Below are 16,470 nucleotides of genomic sequence, written 5' to 3' on the forward strand. Positions count from 1 at the left end.
ACAACACTGGCCTGGGAAGCTGCAATAATGGAGGACAGTTGTGATGGTGAGAGGCGATGACTTACAGGAAGTTGCTAAGGACTGTGTGGGGAACACAGAGACAATTTTTTTTTTTTTTTTTTTTTTTTTGGTGCTTGGGATTGGATTGAACCCAGAAGCGCTTATCCACTGACATCCACACCCCTTTTTATTTTTTTATTTTGAGACAGGGTCTTGCTAAGTCACTGAAGCTGGCCTTGAACTTGTGATCCTCCTATACCTCAGCCTCTCTTACACAAATGCTGGGACTTCATTTGTATAGGAATGAGGGGAAAGTTGGAAACTAACAGTAGCTCTTCTTTTTTTTATATAAATATTTATCATTTTGTAGGTATAGTTAAACACAATGACTTTATTTTATTTACTTACTTTTATATGGTGCTGAGGATTGAACCCAGGGCCTCGCACGTGCTAGGTGAATGCTCAACCACTGAGCTACAACCCCAGCCTCACCAACAGTTCTTACAAACAGAAACCAAGTAGGTAAATGAGGTCCTGGTGAGTATACCTTATAGATTATTGAATGTTCTATTTAAGAATGGATGACAATCATGTTTAAAAGGGTTTGGGTCACAAAAGACAGGGAGAGGCTGTAGAAATCATGCAGGTTAGAAAAGTCTAAAGACATAGAAGCCAGAAGAAAATCCATCAAGGAACCCTGCACTGCACAGGGTCAGGGAGTGCTGCCAAGGACAGCAGAGAATCGGCTGGCACAGGGGCTGACAGCAGGGGAAATCAGAGCGTGTGTCAACACCACATCTGCTCATCGTGGCAAGTGTCCTGGCTCAAGGACAGGTTATCTAGGGGACACACGCTCAAGGGCCAGGGGCCTAAGAAATGGACCTGCTCCAGAATGACTCAGAAAAAGGGATTGAGCAATTACTACTAAGAGCAGGTGATGTGGGGCCAGGGCACATGAGTGTTCCCCAGATTGTTCTTATTCTTGTAACTTTTCAGTAAGCGTGCAATATTTCCTAATAAAAAGCTGAAAATTAGGAAAATGAAAATAATGAACTAAGGCTATTGCGTCTATGTGGACCAATGCCTACAGAAAGGCCTGGGGAACCATGCTCAGTACGGGGCTCCCATGTGGGGCATGTGGCCTCTGTAGTGGGCAAGGCAGCAGTGAGAGGCTGTGGTGGATAAAGCAGGACTCCCACAGGCAGGCACAGGTCAGCCCTGGCAAAGCCTTGTGAGGAGCTGTGCAGGTGCCCAGGACCCGGAGAATGAGCATGACCCCCCTGGAGTCCTGCACCCACCTCCCCAAGAACCCTTCCTTCCCACTCACCTGAGGCCAGGAATGCTCAGGTGTACACAGTGCTTCCTTACCTGGTGCTGGATCCTGGGATCCTGGACTCCTGCCCGTCAACATGATGGCTTCTACATTCATAGTCCTGGGTCTGGGACATTGTGCTCGGGTCTTGAGCACCGAGGTGGACAGATGTCACAGGGTCATCAGGATGCCTTCTCCAGCATCATATAGGAAGGGGCCGCTCTATAAGAGAGAAGTGTCTAAGCACTGATGTGGAAAAACTGTACCACCATGACAATCCAGCCCCTCAAGGCCAAGTGGGCTCCCAGGGCCTAGAGCTCCCTGACCAGCCAAACCCCTAGAAGCCTCCTTGTGCCCAGCCCCTCCTTGGCAATGGGGAGACCTCCTGCCAGCTGCCCACTGGAGGGGCTGCAGGACTCGAGGTCACAGGACCATGAAGTCTACTGGGCTCCCACTGGCACCTGACATCCAAGCTTTCACGTCCTCAGCTGTGAACAGACACTGCCACTCAGGTGGACAGCACAGCAGACACGTGCAGTGCACAGCATGGCTCTGCATGGGCAGCACACCATGTGCACATGGATCACACGGATCTGGTTTGTGATGGAGGATGGCTCTCGCACAAGGCTGCACTGGCCAGATACACACATGAGAAAAATGGGCCTGGACCCCATACTCAGCCTAGGTACAAAGTCCAACTATAGAAACACTGTAAATCTGAATGCTGGAAGTGAAACGACTGGCTTTTGGGGACATGAGGAATATTAGTGATTGAACCCAAGGACACTGAGTCACTTCCTCAGTCCGGGTCTTGCTAAGTGGCCCGGAATGGCCTAGAGCTAGGATCCTCCTGTCTCAGCCTCCTGGGCAGCTGGATCATGGGCTTCGACACCACATGTAGGCTAACAATACAGCTTTTGGAGGACAAAGAAAACCTTCCAGTCCTGACTCACACAGGAATCCCATGGACTGCCTGCAATCAAGTAGAACAGCTGTTACCAAAAAAACCCCAAGTCCGTGATAAGTGTACCAAAGACCAAATCCAGAACACACAAAAGTTCCTACCAATAAGCAAGACAAAAGGCAGAGGGGCCTATAGGAAATGTGCGCATCTCTGCCCCCAGGAAAATGCTAATTGAAAGCACAAGAGCCACCAATCCTGGAGCGGCAGCATCTCCTAAGCTGAAAACACCTGCCCACCTATCCCCTGGCTCTGCCTCCTCTGTGGAGGCTGCAGAGGTATGTGCAGGGCTCTTGGCACCTGGGCTAGCATCTGTTACCAGCAGCACTCTGCCTGACAGCCCAGGTGCCCAGACAAGCAGGGCCCTCAGAGAATATAGCCTGATGTTCCCCGGCCCCCCAATGGTTGCCATGAGCCTCCCAGGCCTGAGGCCAGGGAAGAGAGCCACACACAACTGAACCTGATTCTCTTTTACAAAGCTCAGAACCCAGCTAGAAATCAGGCAGTGACAGGGACTTTGGCATTGCCAGCTCAAGCCAGGGCTGCTATGTGGGGCACAGAGCTATTTTCCCCTCATGTTTTCCCACAGGCGTGCCCCACAGGAACAAGCCCGTGGCAGTGCAGAGCAGGGACATCACTGTGGGGTTTATCACCTTGCTCCCTGCACACCTGGGGCTGGTGAGGGCTGGGAGAGGGCAGAGCCAGCATATAGAACCTTATGCCCCCAGTATCCTGTGGCGTAGAGACCCAGGCTAGGCCCACTAGGCCCACTCAGGCATGGATGGCGGAGTCCCTCTCCAGCCTTCTTACACCACCAGAATAACCACACACCATTCATTCAAATTCAGAGGACTAGGAATGCTATTTTTATTTATTTTTTGTTTGTTTGCTTTTAGGAATGCTATTTTTAAACATATAATTCAAATTCTCCTAATTTCTTGAGAAAATAGGAGAACTTGTGTGGTTTCCACGTTTTAAAAGAGTAAAATGGCAGTGTTAGTGAAAACTGGAAACACTGCCAATTATTTGCCAGAGCCCAAAGCACTTCAGACCCACCCCTTCCACCTGCACCTTTCTTCCTTCAAGCCCGGCCCGCAGCACCAGCAGTGGGGGCCCAGATCACCTCCGCCTGTCCTTCTACACGGATCCCGGCATCCTTTCTAGACAGCACTCTGCAGTTGGGGCACCGGGCACTGGTGACCCCAAAATGCTACAGGCAATGTCAGTCCTCAAAATGTGCCCTTAGCTCTTGAGGGTGTTTGTCTTTGTATTCCCACCCAAATTTCAGGAATAGCTTCTCAGTCTGCATCAGAGCCTGCTGGGTTCAGCTGGGTGGACAGAAGTTCAAGCAGTCTTCTGAGGCCATGCAGGGCCTCTTTCCCCAGCTAGCAAGGTCTGCTTCCTTCCAGCAATGTTCTGTAGTTTCTACACATACCTAGTAAATGTACTCCTCAGTCAGACTTTCCTTCCTGACTGCCTGCCTTCCTTCATCCCTTCCTTTAAGATGGGTTCTTGCTGTGTTGCTCAGGCTGATTTTGAACTGGATTCAAGTGATCTTCCTGCCTCAGCCTTCTGAGTAGCTGGGACAATGGGCACCACTACCAGTCCTGGCACAACTGTGCTTCTTTTCTTTTGTGGTGCTGGGGATCTAACGCAGTCCTCACACACATTAGACAAGTTCGCTACCACTGAGCTGCATTCCCAGCCTTTCTATTTTTATGCCAAAAATTTAGAAACAACTTCCAGTTGTTTGCTGCTAGTACAGAAAGATGCTATTTATTTTTGCACTTTGGTGGTGTATCTATAACTTGCAAAACTCACCAGTCTAGTTGCTGTTCTGTGGTTTCAATCAGTTTTCTGCATAGATGATCGTGTCGACAGAGAACTAAGACAGTTTCACTTCTTCAAGCCCAGATGCTTCTCCTTGGTCCTGTTGTATCACACTAGCAAGAACCTCCAGCATGATGCTGAATGGAACTGGTGAGGGTGGACACTGGTAGTTCTGGAGAAGCATCCAGTCCTCCCCACTGAGAATGTGAGTGCAGCTTCCCGGAAATGCCTTTTGCCAGGTTCAGAGAGCTCCCTTGTGTTCCTGGTTTGTCAAGTTATTTATGAACTCAGGAAAGGCTGGTGGATTTTGGAAAATATTTTTCTCTACAGAAATGATCACATGATTTTCCTTTTCTAATTTGATAAGTTGAATTCCACAGATTAGTTTTCTTTTTTTTTTCCCCCATGGATTAGTTTTCTAACATCAAACCAACTGCACATTCCTTGGACAAAAACAGTCACGATGCAATTATCCTTTTCATATGTTCTTGGATTCAACTGGAAAAAAATTTTGTCAAGAATTTCTACGTCTGGGGCTTGGTAGAGGCTTGCCTAGCACATATGAGGCACAAGGTTCAATCCTCAGCATCACATAAAAATAAATAAAACAAAGGCTTTGTGCCTGTCTACAACTAAAAAAAATAAGTTTCTGAACCTGGTCTTTTTGTTCCTTTTGCAGTATCTCTGGCAGTGTCAGGACAACACTGGCATGATCAAATGGGTGAAGACATATTCCCTCTTGTGGTTTTCTTGGGGACTTCCTAGCGTTTGTTTCTTTCCCAGGTGTGTGTTAGAGCGCAGTGAAGCCACCTAGGCATGCAGTGTTCTGTGTGGGAAGGCTTCTGGCCAGGAACCAATGTGCTCAACACACACAGGGCTGAGTGGTATTCATGTGTCCTCTTAGGGAGCTGCAGGGCACATGTCCTTCTCTGCCATTTCACAATCAGCCTTCTGGAGGGATGCTGCATCCTTCCACACATTTTGTTACTTTTCCCTAACTTGTCTGGCTAAAACCTTCTTAGTTTTGTTGGTCTCAAAAAGATAGCTTTTGGCCTCCATATTTTGTCTGTATTTCTGCTTTGATTAATTTCCACTTTGATCTTTATTTCATTTCCCCCTGCTTCTTTTGGATTTAATTTATTCTCCTTTTCTAGTTTCTTAAGGTGAAAGTAGAATTCAATATTTTACACCATTCAAAAAAAAAATTCAGCTTAGGTATTAGGTCTTTAAAATCTTCCTCTGTGCTAGGTAAAGTGGTGTACACCTGTAATCCCAGTGGCTCAGAAGGGTGAGGGAGGAGGATTGTAAGTTCAAAGTCAGCCTCAGCAACTTAACAAGACCCCTGTCTCAAAAGAAAAAGAGTCTTCCTCTGCTCCAGCTCTGTCCTAATAGTTCTGACGAGCTATATCTTCGTCTTCATCTGATTCAAAAAACTTTTAGTTGCTTGACTTGTGAATTACACAGAAGTATGTCACTTAATAACTGCCAACTTTCCAGACATGTTTATTTTATTTTGGTACCAGGGATTGAAGTCAGGGGCACTCGACCACTGAACCACATCCCACAACCCTATTTTGTATTTTATTTAGAGAGAGGGCCTCACTGAGTTGCTTAACGCCTTGTTACTTCTGAGCTGTTTTTGAACTTGTGGTTCTCTTGTCTTAGCCTCCCCACCTTGCGTACGCCACAGCGCCCAGCTTGGTTTTTAATTTGATTCCATTTTTTGGTCTTTGAAACTTATTTTAAATGATTTGGAGTTAAGTTTATTAAGATATTTTATGGCCCAGGAAAAGCCTATTTTAATGAATATTCACTGATTATTCATATTGATATTCAACATTCATTTTGACAAGAATATTTACCCTCTTTCCCATCCATGTGCACTGGAAGAGTGTGCTGCTTGTTGTAGAGCACTGCAAAGCCGATGACGTTGCCCTGGCTGACGGCAGCCGTGAGCATCCTCTCTGGTTCTTCCACAACTGGCAGGTATTGCCAGTCCCTCTGACAGAACTGTGGGCTTATTTATCCTTGCAGTTCTGCTGGGTTTTGCTTCACGGATTTGTATCTCTGCTAACCCCTTTATTGTTATGAAATATCTTTATCCTGGTAGTTTTCTTGGCTCTGAAATCAGTATATTAGATGCTGCTATAGTAATTCCAACACACTTTCCATCAGTGCTAGACCCACGCACCTTTTGTCCTTCTCTCACTTTAGCCTATTTAAGTCTTAAAAGTGGGTCAAATATCTGAGTGCTGATTTTCACATCATCTGACAGTCGGCTCTACTCCAGTGATGAGCCAGCTGCACTGGGGACTGGACATACAAGGTCTAAGCCCAACACCTTGCTGTTCGTTTTCTGCCCTTCTTGTCTGCCTTCCCTTTGGATTGTCATGTGGTTCACCTTTATCTGCATTGTTGACTTAGCAGGAATTCATTACTATCTTAGTAAACACCTTTGGGTTTGTGGTACTCATATCTATCATGGCCTTCAAGTCAAATAATATCACTTCAAATATAGGAGTCTATTATTTCTCCTCTCCTGGATTTTTTTTTCCTTCTGGTCCTATACTCTATTGCTACATGTTAAGCACCCCTCATTCTGCCACAATGCTATTCATCTTATTACAAGTCAAGCATCCCGCATTCACCTGCGGTCACCATCCCATGTCCTCTACTCCCATGTGCACAACTCACATCCACTTGGTCTCCTCTTGAGTCTGGGTTTTCCTGCTCTGCAGATGGGCCACTCCTGCCTCTGCAGGCGTGCCAGTGCCTCACCCCACCTTTACACGGGAGGCTTGTGCATGGCAATAGGCTTTTCTTTGGGGCTTTAGACACCAGTCTTCTTGTGCCTTATTTCTGACAGAAAGGTGTCACTGACACATTTTCTCTCTTGGCCATGTGATGTCTTCTCTGCCTGCTCTCAAGCCGACTCTGTGACAGGTTCTAAGCAACTTGGTACAGATGCTCTGTGTTGCTTCTGCACTTCGGTGTTGAGACATCAGATCTGGGTTTAGGGTCTCCATCGAGCTTGGTGCTTTGGGCCTCCTCCTGAGCTTCCGCACACAGCAGGCCCTGGACACCAGGGCAGCCCAGGGATGCTTGCTGTTTCCTCAGTGACTGTTCCATGTGGATGGTGTCTCCACTCAACTTCAGGCTTGCTCCTCTTCCCTTCTACAATGTCTACTCCTCCACCAACCCCACTAGGGTACTCCATGCTTGGACATTCTGGGTCTGGGTCTAGTTCCATCTGGTGTCTCTGGACACCTTCTTTGTCTATATGTGAGATGTCCAGTCTTTCTTCCAGAGGCCCTTGTCCAAACTATGACATCTATGTCAATTTTGATTAACTTTTCACTACAGCATGGGTGTATTTTCCTGAAAATACAATTTTATTGGGTTCAAAGAAGGTAAAACTTGTCTCCCTGGATGGTTTTCTTTTTGCAGGGGAGATTTATCTGTTCTTCCCATTTTCTTGGTTTTTTGGGGGGTCTTTTATTCATGTCAGCTTGCACTTATGGGTACTCATTTCACACGCTGGGTTGTACTCTAGGGTGACTTGGGGTTCTGCCCCAAGTGCTAGCTTGTTGGTTGGGAGCTCCTGTCACTATTGGGGCCCCTGCACAAACTACTGCCATTGTGGTGTTCTGTGTTTGTTTTGGCTCTTCCTGATTTTCTGCCTCAGCAAGATGTTCCAGGCTCATCTTGTACTTCCTGACCCCATTATTTCAGTCATTTCTCCAAGTACTGCTGGCTCCCTTTATTCAGGGATGGTATTAGAACCAACATCTGATTTCTAGGCATGTTTGTTCCAAGGGCAGTTGCTTCTCAACTCTCTCAGCTCACACACCAGAGCCAGGCTTGCATGCGTTCACCCGAGTGTATGTACATATCCACAGCTATTTCTACACACATCCACCTGTAGCTACATGCCACATGTGAATTCACAATGGCTCCAACTCTGACCCAGACGAATCCAGTCTCCTCCCCTTGGAGGTTGACCCCACTTTCAAGCCTCCTCCCCTTAGAGGCTGACCCTACACCCAAGGGAATTTTTACCAATTTAAGTTTAATACATAGTTTATTTTGCCAGGAAAATTTTCTCACATTTATAAACATTATTGCTATTTCATATCTTACTGCACTGACAAAAAATGTTCAGAATGATGGTAAAATCAAAACAGTAAGCATTTTTGTTTTGTTCCCAATTTCAGTCAAAATGATTAAAGCCTAGCCTTTTAATTTCTTTTCACTTTATTCACTTTAGACATTTATCTACTCATACATAGCTTTCAAAATTACAGGCAGTAGACTTACCCTTTGATTTCTCTCTAAACACAATTTGTTTTAAATTTAAGACATTATCAGAGTCTCAAATCATCACACTCTCGTCTATAACCACAGCTTTCATTTGTTCTGCCTCAAAGCTCAATGCTTGCTTTCCTTACATGCTGCACCTCTGACGAGGTTCTCCACAGGTTCTACAGGCTCCTGCTGAAGCTTTCCTGCCACACCACACCCTCAGGGCAACTTGGCTCCCTGTGAATTCTGGGAATGACAATTTTCTCTCTCCTTCTCAGAACTGTAAGGCTCTGCTCTGCTGCCTTCTGGAGTAGACTGATGCTGTCAGCCAGGTGGCTGTGTTTATAGGAAGAACATTTCCCAAATGTTCAGGACCACTGGTCTTTTTGGTCTTGTTGCTTTGTTTGTACTGGTTATTAAACCCAGGGGTGTGCTGCTACTAAGCTGCATCCTCAGCCCTTTTTATTTTGGATATTTTGGAAGAGGTCTTCCTAAGTGTCCAAGCTGGCTTCAAACTTAAATCCTCCTGCCTTAGCCTAGCTGGGATTACAGGTGTGTGCCACAGGCCCAGCACTGTTGGTCATTGTGCAGCCAGTTCTTCCAGGAGTAAGACCTACCTTCGATGTGCTCCTGCTCTGCATCCCTCACAACTGCTGGGTGCTACAGTCGCCCTGCTGGCCCTTCTGCTTCCATTCTTCTCCCCAACAGCCTGGCCCGCTTATTCCTGCTAAGGGGGCCTCACGTGGTAATGGCTTCACTGTTTATTCTTCCGAGCTCTGCCAGCTCACTGCTTTGGAACTCTCTCTTCCCTATTCATGCAGTTTGAATTTTGTACTTACATACAGAGAAGGTTCCATTCTGCTTCCTGGGCTGCAACTTTGTTTATTCTTTTTCAGCTGTGCTCTTTCCTTTTACTCTTCCCCTCCTACCAGCGTCCACATGAGGGTGCCTGAAGCCTCTGGATCATCACTTTTTTTTTTCATTCTTTATCTTGTGGTGCTAGGGATGGAGCCTAGGCTTTGCGCATGCTAGGCAGGTACTCTCTCACTGAGCTGCACCAAACCCCTATACCTTTAAATAAGGAAAGGGAAGTGCCTTCAAATTGGGTATCATTCCAGATTGCTCCTCCACCAAACTTTCTTCCTGGTCTCTCTGGAGGCAAGTTTCTGGTCTTAGCAGGTTCTCTAGTTGTGGAGATAGGAGCCACAGCAGCTCTCTGGGCCCCACACCATTCAGGGCCCTCAGGAGGCTAAGGCCTCTCCATGCTTTGAGTGGCTGCTCTGGCAGGCAGGCTGTACAAGACCCCAAACCTCCCCAGCTGCACTGACCCCCAAGAAGCTTCTTTCCTTGTGGCTCAGGTAAAGCCTAAGAAGGCATCCAGGGCCCTGCACTGGCCTGTGTCCCCATCTTGCCTCCTTGGGTAGGCCATCCCTTCTCTGTACACTGGGGTGGGAGGGGGGGGGAAGCAACCACACCCAGGGGCCCAAGCTCCTCAGACAGGGACTATCAGTCTACTTCAGTGGTTCAATGGAGTCAAGGGTCAGGAGAAGAGGCCTCTTCTTGGCCCATACACCAGGGGAGCCAAATCTAAGAAACTGCTAAGATGGGTACCTAGTGGCAGTTGGAGACTCCCCCTTTCTCTCCTTCCCCATTTCACTCTAGTTTGTTTGCTTATTTCTGTTTTGGTAACAGGAATTAAATCCAGAGGAGCTTAAACAACGAGCCACAACCCCAGCCCTTTTTATTTTATTATTTGGGTCTAAGTTACTGAGGCTGGCTTTGAATTTGTGATCCTCCTGCCTCAGCCTCCAGAGCCTCTGTGATCACAGGTGTGAGCCAACACATCTGTCCCATCCCACCCTATTAGGAGTCTGGATCTTGCTGAAAACAGGTGGAGCACCTACTTGGGCCTGCCTCACTCACAGATGCTCAGCCTAGGCCACACACAGCTGCCCCTGAACCACAGGCTTGTCTGCTAGCAGGGCTCACCAGCACCATGCCCAACCTAGGGCACACACAACTGCCCCTGAACCACAGGCTTGTCTGCTAGCAGGGCTCACCAGCACCATGCCCAACCTAGGCCACACACAGCTGCCCCTGAACCACAGGCTTGTCTGCTAGCAGGGCTCACCAGCACCATGCCCAACCTAGGGCACACACAACTGCCCCTGAACCACAGGCCCATCTGGTAGTAGGGCTCACCAGCACCGAGCCCAAGTGCTCACCAGCACTGTGCTTTGCAACCCTTCTTGCTCAACGCGAACCCAGTCCTGCGACCCTCAGCTCACCATGGCTGTTCTTCCCCGTCTGGCTGGCATCCTTAGCTGTAGCTGCTTCAAACCACTGTGGATGATATGTTGTTTCCTGCTCTTCATTTTTTGTTTGTTTCAGTGAGTTTCAAGGAGGAATTAGGATGAACAAGTCTTTGCTCAGCTAGCATTTCCAGAGGCCTAAGTTCCATTCTTAAGATTGTCTACAAGCAGCTTTCCAAGTCCTGCACAATAAGCTGGTTCATGCCCTGAAAGCCTGACTGTGCACAGGGTACAATGGCCCATTCTCTCAGCCCCAAGCCTGAGACTGGCTCAGCGCAGCGTAGGCTCAGAGAGCAGCTGGGCCCTCCTGGTGTCCACTGCCTTGGGAGCCTGCTTTCCCCAGCCTCTCCCCTGGAGGGCCACACTGAGTCTAACTCTGGGATCCAGCAGGTTGGCAAGTTGTGAGATCAATACCGTAAGTAAGGACCTGCTTTGGAAATGCTTCTGGGAAGGAGAAAGGAAGATGTCCCACCAAACCCCACAGAGAAAAGAGTGTGGTTGGGAGCCACCTCATGGCAGTATGTGAGAATTGTCACTGCCTAAACACCAGCTGAGCCTCTGGACTCAGCCTTCACCTGACAATTCCTGAAGATGGGCATCAGGACACAGACCCGCCTCACGACCCAAACCCTCCTCCAAGTCTGGCCTGGGATCAGGGGAAGACCAAGGTCCTATGAAGGAGGGGAGCACCACACAGCACCATGTGGAACAGGGCATTGTTCTTGCTAAGTCTCTTCACAATCGACCATTTAAAAACCCTCCAAAGAACAAGGTCTCTGTTCACTGCTGCAACTCCAGGGCCAGGCAGCTGCTTAGTGAGTCCACACGGTTTTAGAATAAAGTGACTGCTTGATGTCTTCACAGAAGCACTTCCACATCATGATCCTGGTCTTCCTTCTCACCTGTCACTTGCTCCTGAGGATCAGGACATGCCTGCCCCGTGTCACTGAGTGCCAGGATGGACACCTGAGGACAGCAGGCCCCTCAGAGATTCAGGAGCCTGACTGCCTCACTTCACTCCTGATGGGCCATGTCAGAGCCCTGGGAAAGAAGGTTATCATCTTAAAAGTATGAATGAACTAAAAAGACAAAAAGGGGCAGGAACAGGAGCAAGATCATGTTTTTTTTTTTTTTTAATTGTTGGTTGTTCAAAACATTACAGCAAGATTATGTTTTATAATCTAACATAAGCTCCCATTTTATATTTTATTTGTGGTATGGGAATTGAACCCAGGGGTGATCTACTATTGAACCACACCCTAGCCCTGCTGCTGCTGCTTTTTTTTTTCTTTTGGTACAGGAGATTGAACCCAGGGGTGCCAAGTCACAGCCCCAGCCCCCTTCAAACTTTTTTCTTATATTAAGACAGGGTCTCACCAAGTTGCTTAGGGCCTCACTATATTGCTGTATATTGCTGATAGTGGTTTCAAACTTGTGATCCTCGTGCCTCAGCCTTCAGAGCTGCTGGGATAACAGTTGTGTACCACTGTGCCTGGCCCAAGCCCTGCTTCTTAATGGCAGAATCTGAAGCACCTCCCTCACATACAAATCTCACTGAGCTGTTCATTCCTGTCTGTAGTCATATGTTCTGCTTTTATCTTGTGTGTTGATTGTAAGACTATTATCAATAGAATGGAATGTTTTAATTTTTATTAGTGGTTACATTTCTCCTGATCCCTGCCCTCAGCGCCCGGTCACCTGCCCTCTAGGGAGCTTCCCACCCACCTGTCTGGGCACTGATGCTCAGTGTCCAGCCTCCCCCGACCCTCCCTCACTCCCCATTCAGAACTTGGCCTGTTTTCATGGAAACTGTGATGGGAGAGGGAAAAGGTCACACTGTACCCTATGGGAAGTACCTCCAACTGTCCTGCTGGATCTCCACCAAAACGCCTCACCCTGTCCCAGCCTCTGAAGGGATGTCACCCTAAGTGTAACCACAGGTGCGCTTCAGCACAACGTAGGCCAACATACTCTGTTGATATTCAAGCTGTCTTTAGCATAAGCTAAGGCCTCCCTGGGTCTGGCTGCTCGGTAGGTCAGTCTGAGCAAGGCCAGGCAGCTTCTCCTGCTGTCGGCAATACCTGAAGACTGGGCCTACTGCCTCAGCAGAAACAAGAGCTGCTATGAAGTGGTCAGTCCTCAGGGTGTGCAGTGGTCCCACAGCACAGGAGCTGTTTTACTGTAGGAGAGGATGGGCACTTGCTCAGAGGAGCCAGGGCTTGACACTCTGGTGCCTGGGATTTCCCAGATCCCAATGCCCAACATACTGTGTCCTGCCCTGGATGTCTGTACATTCTGGGGAGGCCCTAAGCTTGCTAGCACTGGGCCTCCCAAGAATGTGTAGATGCCTGCCAAGGAAGGCAGAGACCCTGCTGCCCAGCTCCTTGAGGGGTGCCTGGCACACAGCAGGGGCAATGCACAGGTCCCAAAGACCCACATCAGTGTGACAGTGGCTGCCCTTTGATGGCACCTGCCATGTTGTTGTACACAACTGTACAGCGCACAGTCCTAGAGCAGGCCCTTCAGTCCCCATTCAAAAGGTGAGCAAAAAGAGCAGCTAGAGTCACTAGCCTGAGCAATGTCAAAACCACCGGCAGAAGCTAGGCTGGGGATGTAGCTCAGTGCTAGAATATTTGCCCAATATGCACGAGGCCCTAGATCCAATTCCCAGCACTGTAAAAGAAAGAAGACAGCTGGAAGCGGGGGCCAGGCCTGTCCCAGAAAGGTGCAGAGCAGGCCTGGCCACTGACCACAGTGCCAGCATGGTTGTAGACACACAGGAGCAGGAAAGAAGCCACTCACACAGCAGCACCAGGCTCTCCTGCCATACCCCATAGCTGCTCCCCACCCCACTCACTCCTCGGTGCAGCTAAGCTCTGGTCATGAGTAGGCGAGAAGGTTCTTGGTTCCAACCTCCTACACAGAGTTCTGGAACAGAGGACACTCTGTGCCAGCCCCTGATGGGGTATGTTTGGAGAATGAGCCTCCGGAAACAGAAATCTGCTTCTGGGGCTGGCAGCACCTCAAGCAGACCAGGTCCCTCGCCCATCTCTCCCGACACATGTCTAAGGCTGGCAGGCCATGTGTGAGCACATGTGCATGTGTGTACACATGTGTGCAAGCACAAGACTGTGGCACGTGTGTAACATGAGACTGTGGCATGTGTGTGAAGGAGCCTACCATCAAATGTGCTGTGCGCCTCTTAACCCTGACTTTGGTCCAGGCTGCTCCCAGCTGCCCTGGCACCTCCCAAACACCAATTCCTGCAATGTGGACACCAGGTACTGGTTTGATGGTGACTGTTAGGACAGGAAAGGAGCCCTGCCACTGACGAGCAGGAATCCCTGTAGTTTCATTCACTGGGGTGGCCCCTGTGCCCCAGGCTGGGCTGGGAAGTCAAAGGCCAAGACCATCTTTGTGGCCCTTCCCACTCTCCAGGGGAAAACCTGGGAAACTGAATAGCATCTGAAAATACAGGGACAAGAGAGATCTGTGGAAGCTGGGGTCACTACCTGGCACCTTCAGGACTCCTCCATAGAGGTACATTCATGGGAGGAGCTGCCTGCCCAGAGCTCTGTGGGTTTGTCCTCCTTCCACACTGCCCTGGCTACTATCACAATGTGGCCCTGGGCCACCTGCCCTGTGGTACTACTGGAAGTCTTCCTGTGTTCAGGTAGCATCCCAGATCGCATCTGCACATCCTCTCTGAACTGTCCATGTGTCCAAGGAGGGCCACATCCAGAGGTCTTCCTAGTGAGCCTCTCCACACGTCAACAGAAATCTACAGTTGTCTCTATGGCCCCAGGACTTGCAGTCAACAGATTCTCAGACCAAAGTTCTCCAACTCCCAGAAGCAGGAAGAATCATACAGTCCTCCCCAGGGAGGACACCTGGAGAAAAGCACCAGGGAAAGAAACAAGAGTCAGGATTCCAAGGTCAGCCAAAACAGGGAGAGAAAAGCCCTCTCTGGGCATGAGCAATGGCACGCTTCCTGATGCAGGCCCTGCTGCTAGAGGTTCTTGAGCACACTGACCAACAGGAACTGAGCGCTCATTTCTAGTTTTCATAAGAGATAAAACAACCACTGTTTTAGGCAAAAACATGGCAGGGCCAGTTCAGTGGGTGGCCCAGTGTTTCTCAGAAGTCCTGAGCAAGGACCACTTGGTCAGGAAGACTGAAAGGTAATAATCTATGATACAATGTTAAGGGCCAGCATGAAAAAACACTTATCCTACAGAACTCAGGGGAATCCTGCTGCCCCCGAGGGAATCACTTCAAGTTACTTGATGGCAGTTTCAGAAAACTGCTGGTGAACTTGAGAAGCGTGTTCTTTCAGAAGATGCAGCTGCCAGAGTCTCTTCCCTAAAGTCTTCAGGCTAGTCCTTCAGCAAGAGGCAGAGGCTGGGGAGACTTCCAGAGCTGCCAGTCTTCTGCAACTACTGACTGGGAGGAATGAGAAAGGCCTCTCTGTGCCCAGGGATGTCTCCTCCAGGAAAGAAGTCAGCCCTGGCCGGGAGCCATGTTCAATGTCAGACTGGAAGTCAACGTTTTTGAAGAAAACCTTGCCTTATATCAGAATGATGAACTGCATGGTTTCAACCCACCCTCTGATGACAAATAGACGAGAACTGCTGCTGAGGCAAGACAGAGGGCCCGAAGACAGATGCAGGAGAAAGGAGAGGGAAGGAGACTTGTGAGGCTCTAAAAGCCCATGATTGACTGACTTCACAGACTGGTATTTTCCTCTAGGCCTTGTCACTCCCATATTCTTGAAACATCTACAACCCTTATAAAGCTTATAAAAGCTGCCTATTATATACTTATAAAAGCTGCCTATTTTGATTAAAGTTTAAGTACACTGTTGGTCTACAAAACTATATATTCAAAGGGATATGCATTTTAAGAAACCTATAATGTAGGCACATTTCACCATCTAGATGGGGGGACTATGTCATACTCAAGACCCTGAGAGCATGTGACACTGTAGCATTTGGGATCCAGAAGCAGGAATGCCATGCCATTCCTCAAAGCTCCCTGTAAAAGAGGAGCCCAAGACCCTGAAAGCAGATCTCCCTCTCTCACATCCGTACTCCCTCTTGCTAAGTGCATACACTGTCCCACTGTTTTCTTTCACTGGACTCTAATGTGCCCAAAATTATTTTCTGTAAGAAGTCAAGAGCCCACCCAGGCCAAATTAGGTCCCTCTCTCCCCTTTGGGGAACCTCCTTGGATGCTCCTCCAGTGACACAGAAAATCCACTGATAAGTTACCAAGAATGTTCAGAACCCGAGAGAGCAAAGATTAAGGAAAACAGGAACCTGGAGAAAGGGAGGGACCAGAGTGTGGCCTCTGAGGGCCTGGACCAGTAGCTGACCTTAAGCTGTGTTTACAGACTGCAAGAAAGCAGGGGAAAAAGAAATCCACAGAGGAACCCGTAGAAGCCAGACCCCAGAGGGTCTATTGTGGGCTGGAAGGAGAGACACATCCTGCCTTTAAGACTCCTGAAAGTCAGGTAGGTGAACACGGTGACGGCTGGAGCTCAGTCAGGCAGTACCTGCCATGGGACGAACATAGCCTGGCACAAAGGCCAAAAAAGGAAAGTGAACTGTCCCCAAAATGACAGGACAGTACAAAGTAAGATAGCAAAAATAAATTCAAGGGGCTGGGGTTGTGGCTCAGTGGTAAAGCACTTGCCTGGCATGTGTGAGACCCTGGGTTTGATTCTCAGCACCACAAATAAATAAACAAATAAT

General features: G+C 48.5%; 1 protein-coding gene across 4 annotated transcripts in view; it reads right to left on the reverse strand.

The window, feature by feature from the left end:
- ARHGAP39 (Rho GTPase activating protein 39) overlaps nt 1-16,470 on the reverse strand; it is an 82,222-nt gene that overhangs the window by 39,401 nt on the left and 26,351 nt on the right. For all 4 annotated transcript variants that reach the window (XM_081266495.1, XM_081266493.1, XM_081266494.1 and 1 more), the window contains exon 2: nt 1,369-1,534. In XM_081266495.1, coding sequence (XP_081122621.1) covers nt 1,369-1,448 — 80 coding nt within the window. In that variant the 5' untranslated portion in view covers nt 1,449-1,534. The remainder of the gene's footprint in view (nt 1-1,368; nt 1,535-16,470) is intronic.

The sequence above is a fragment of the Spermophilus citellus genome, assembly GCF_964194105.1.
Source record: "Spermophilus citellus genome assembly, chromosome: 14".
Taxonomy (NCBI): Eukaryota; Metazoa; Chordata; class Mammalia; order Rodentia; family Sciuridae; genus Spermophilus; species Spermophilus citellus.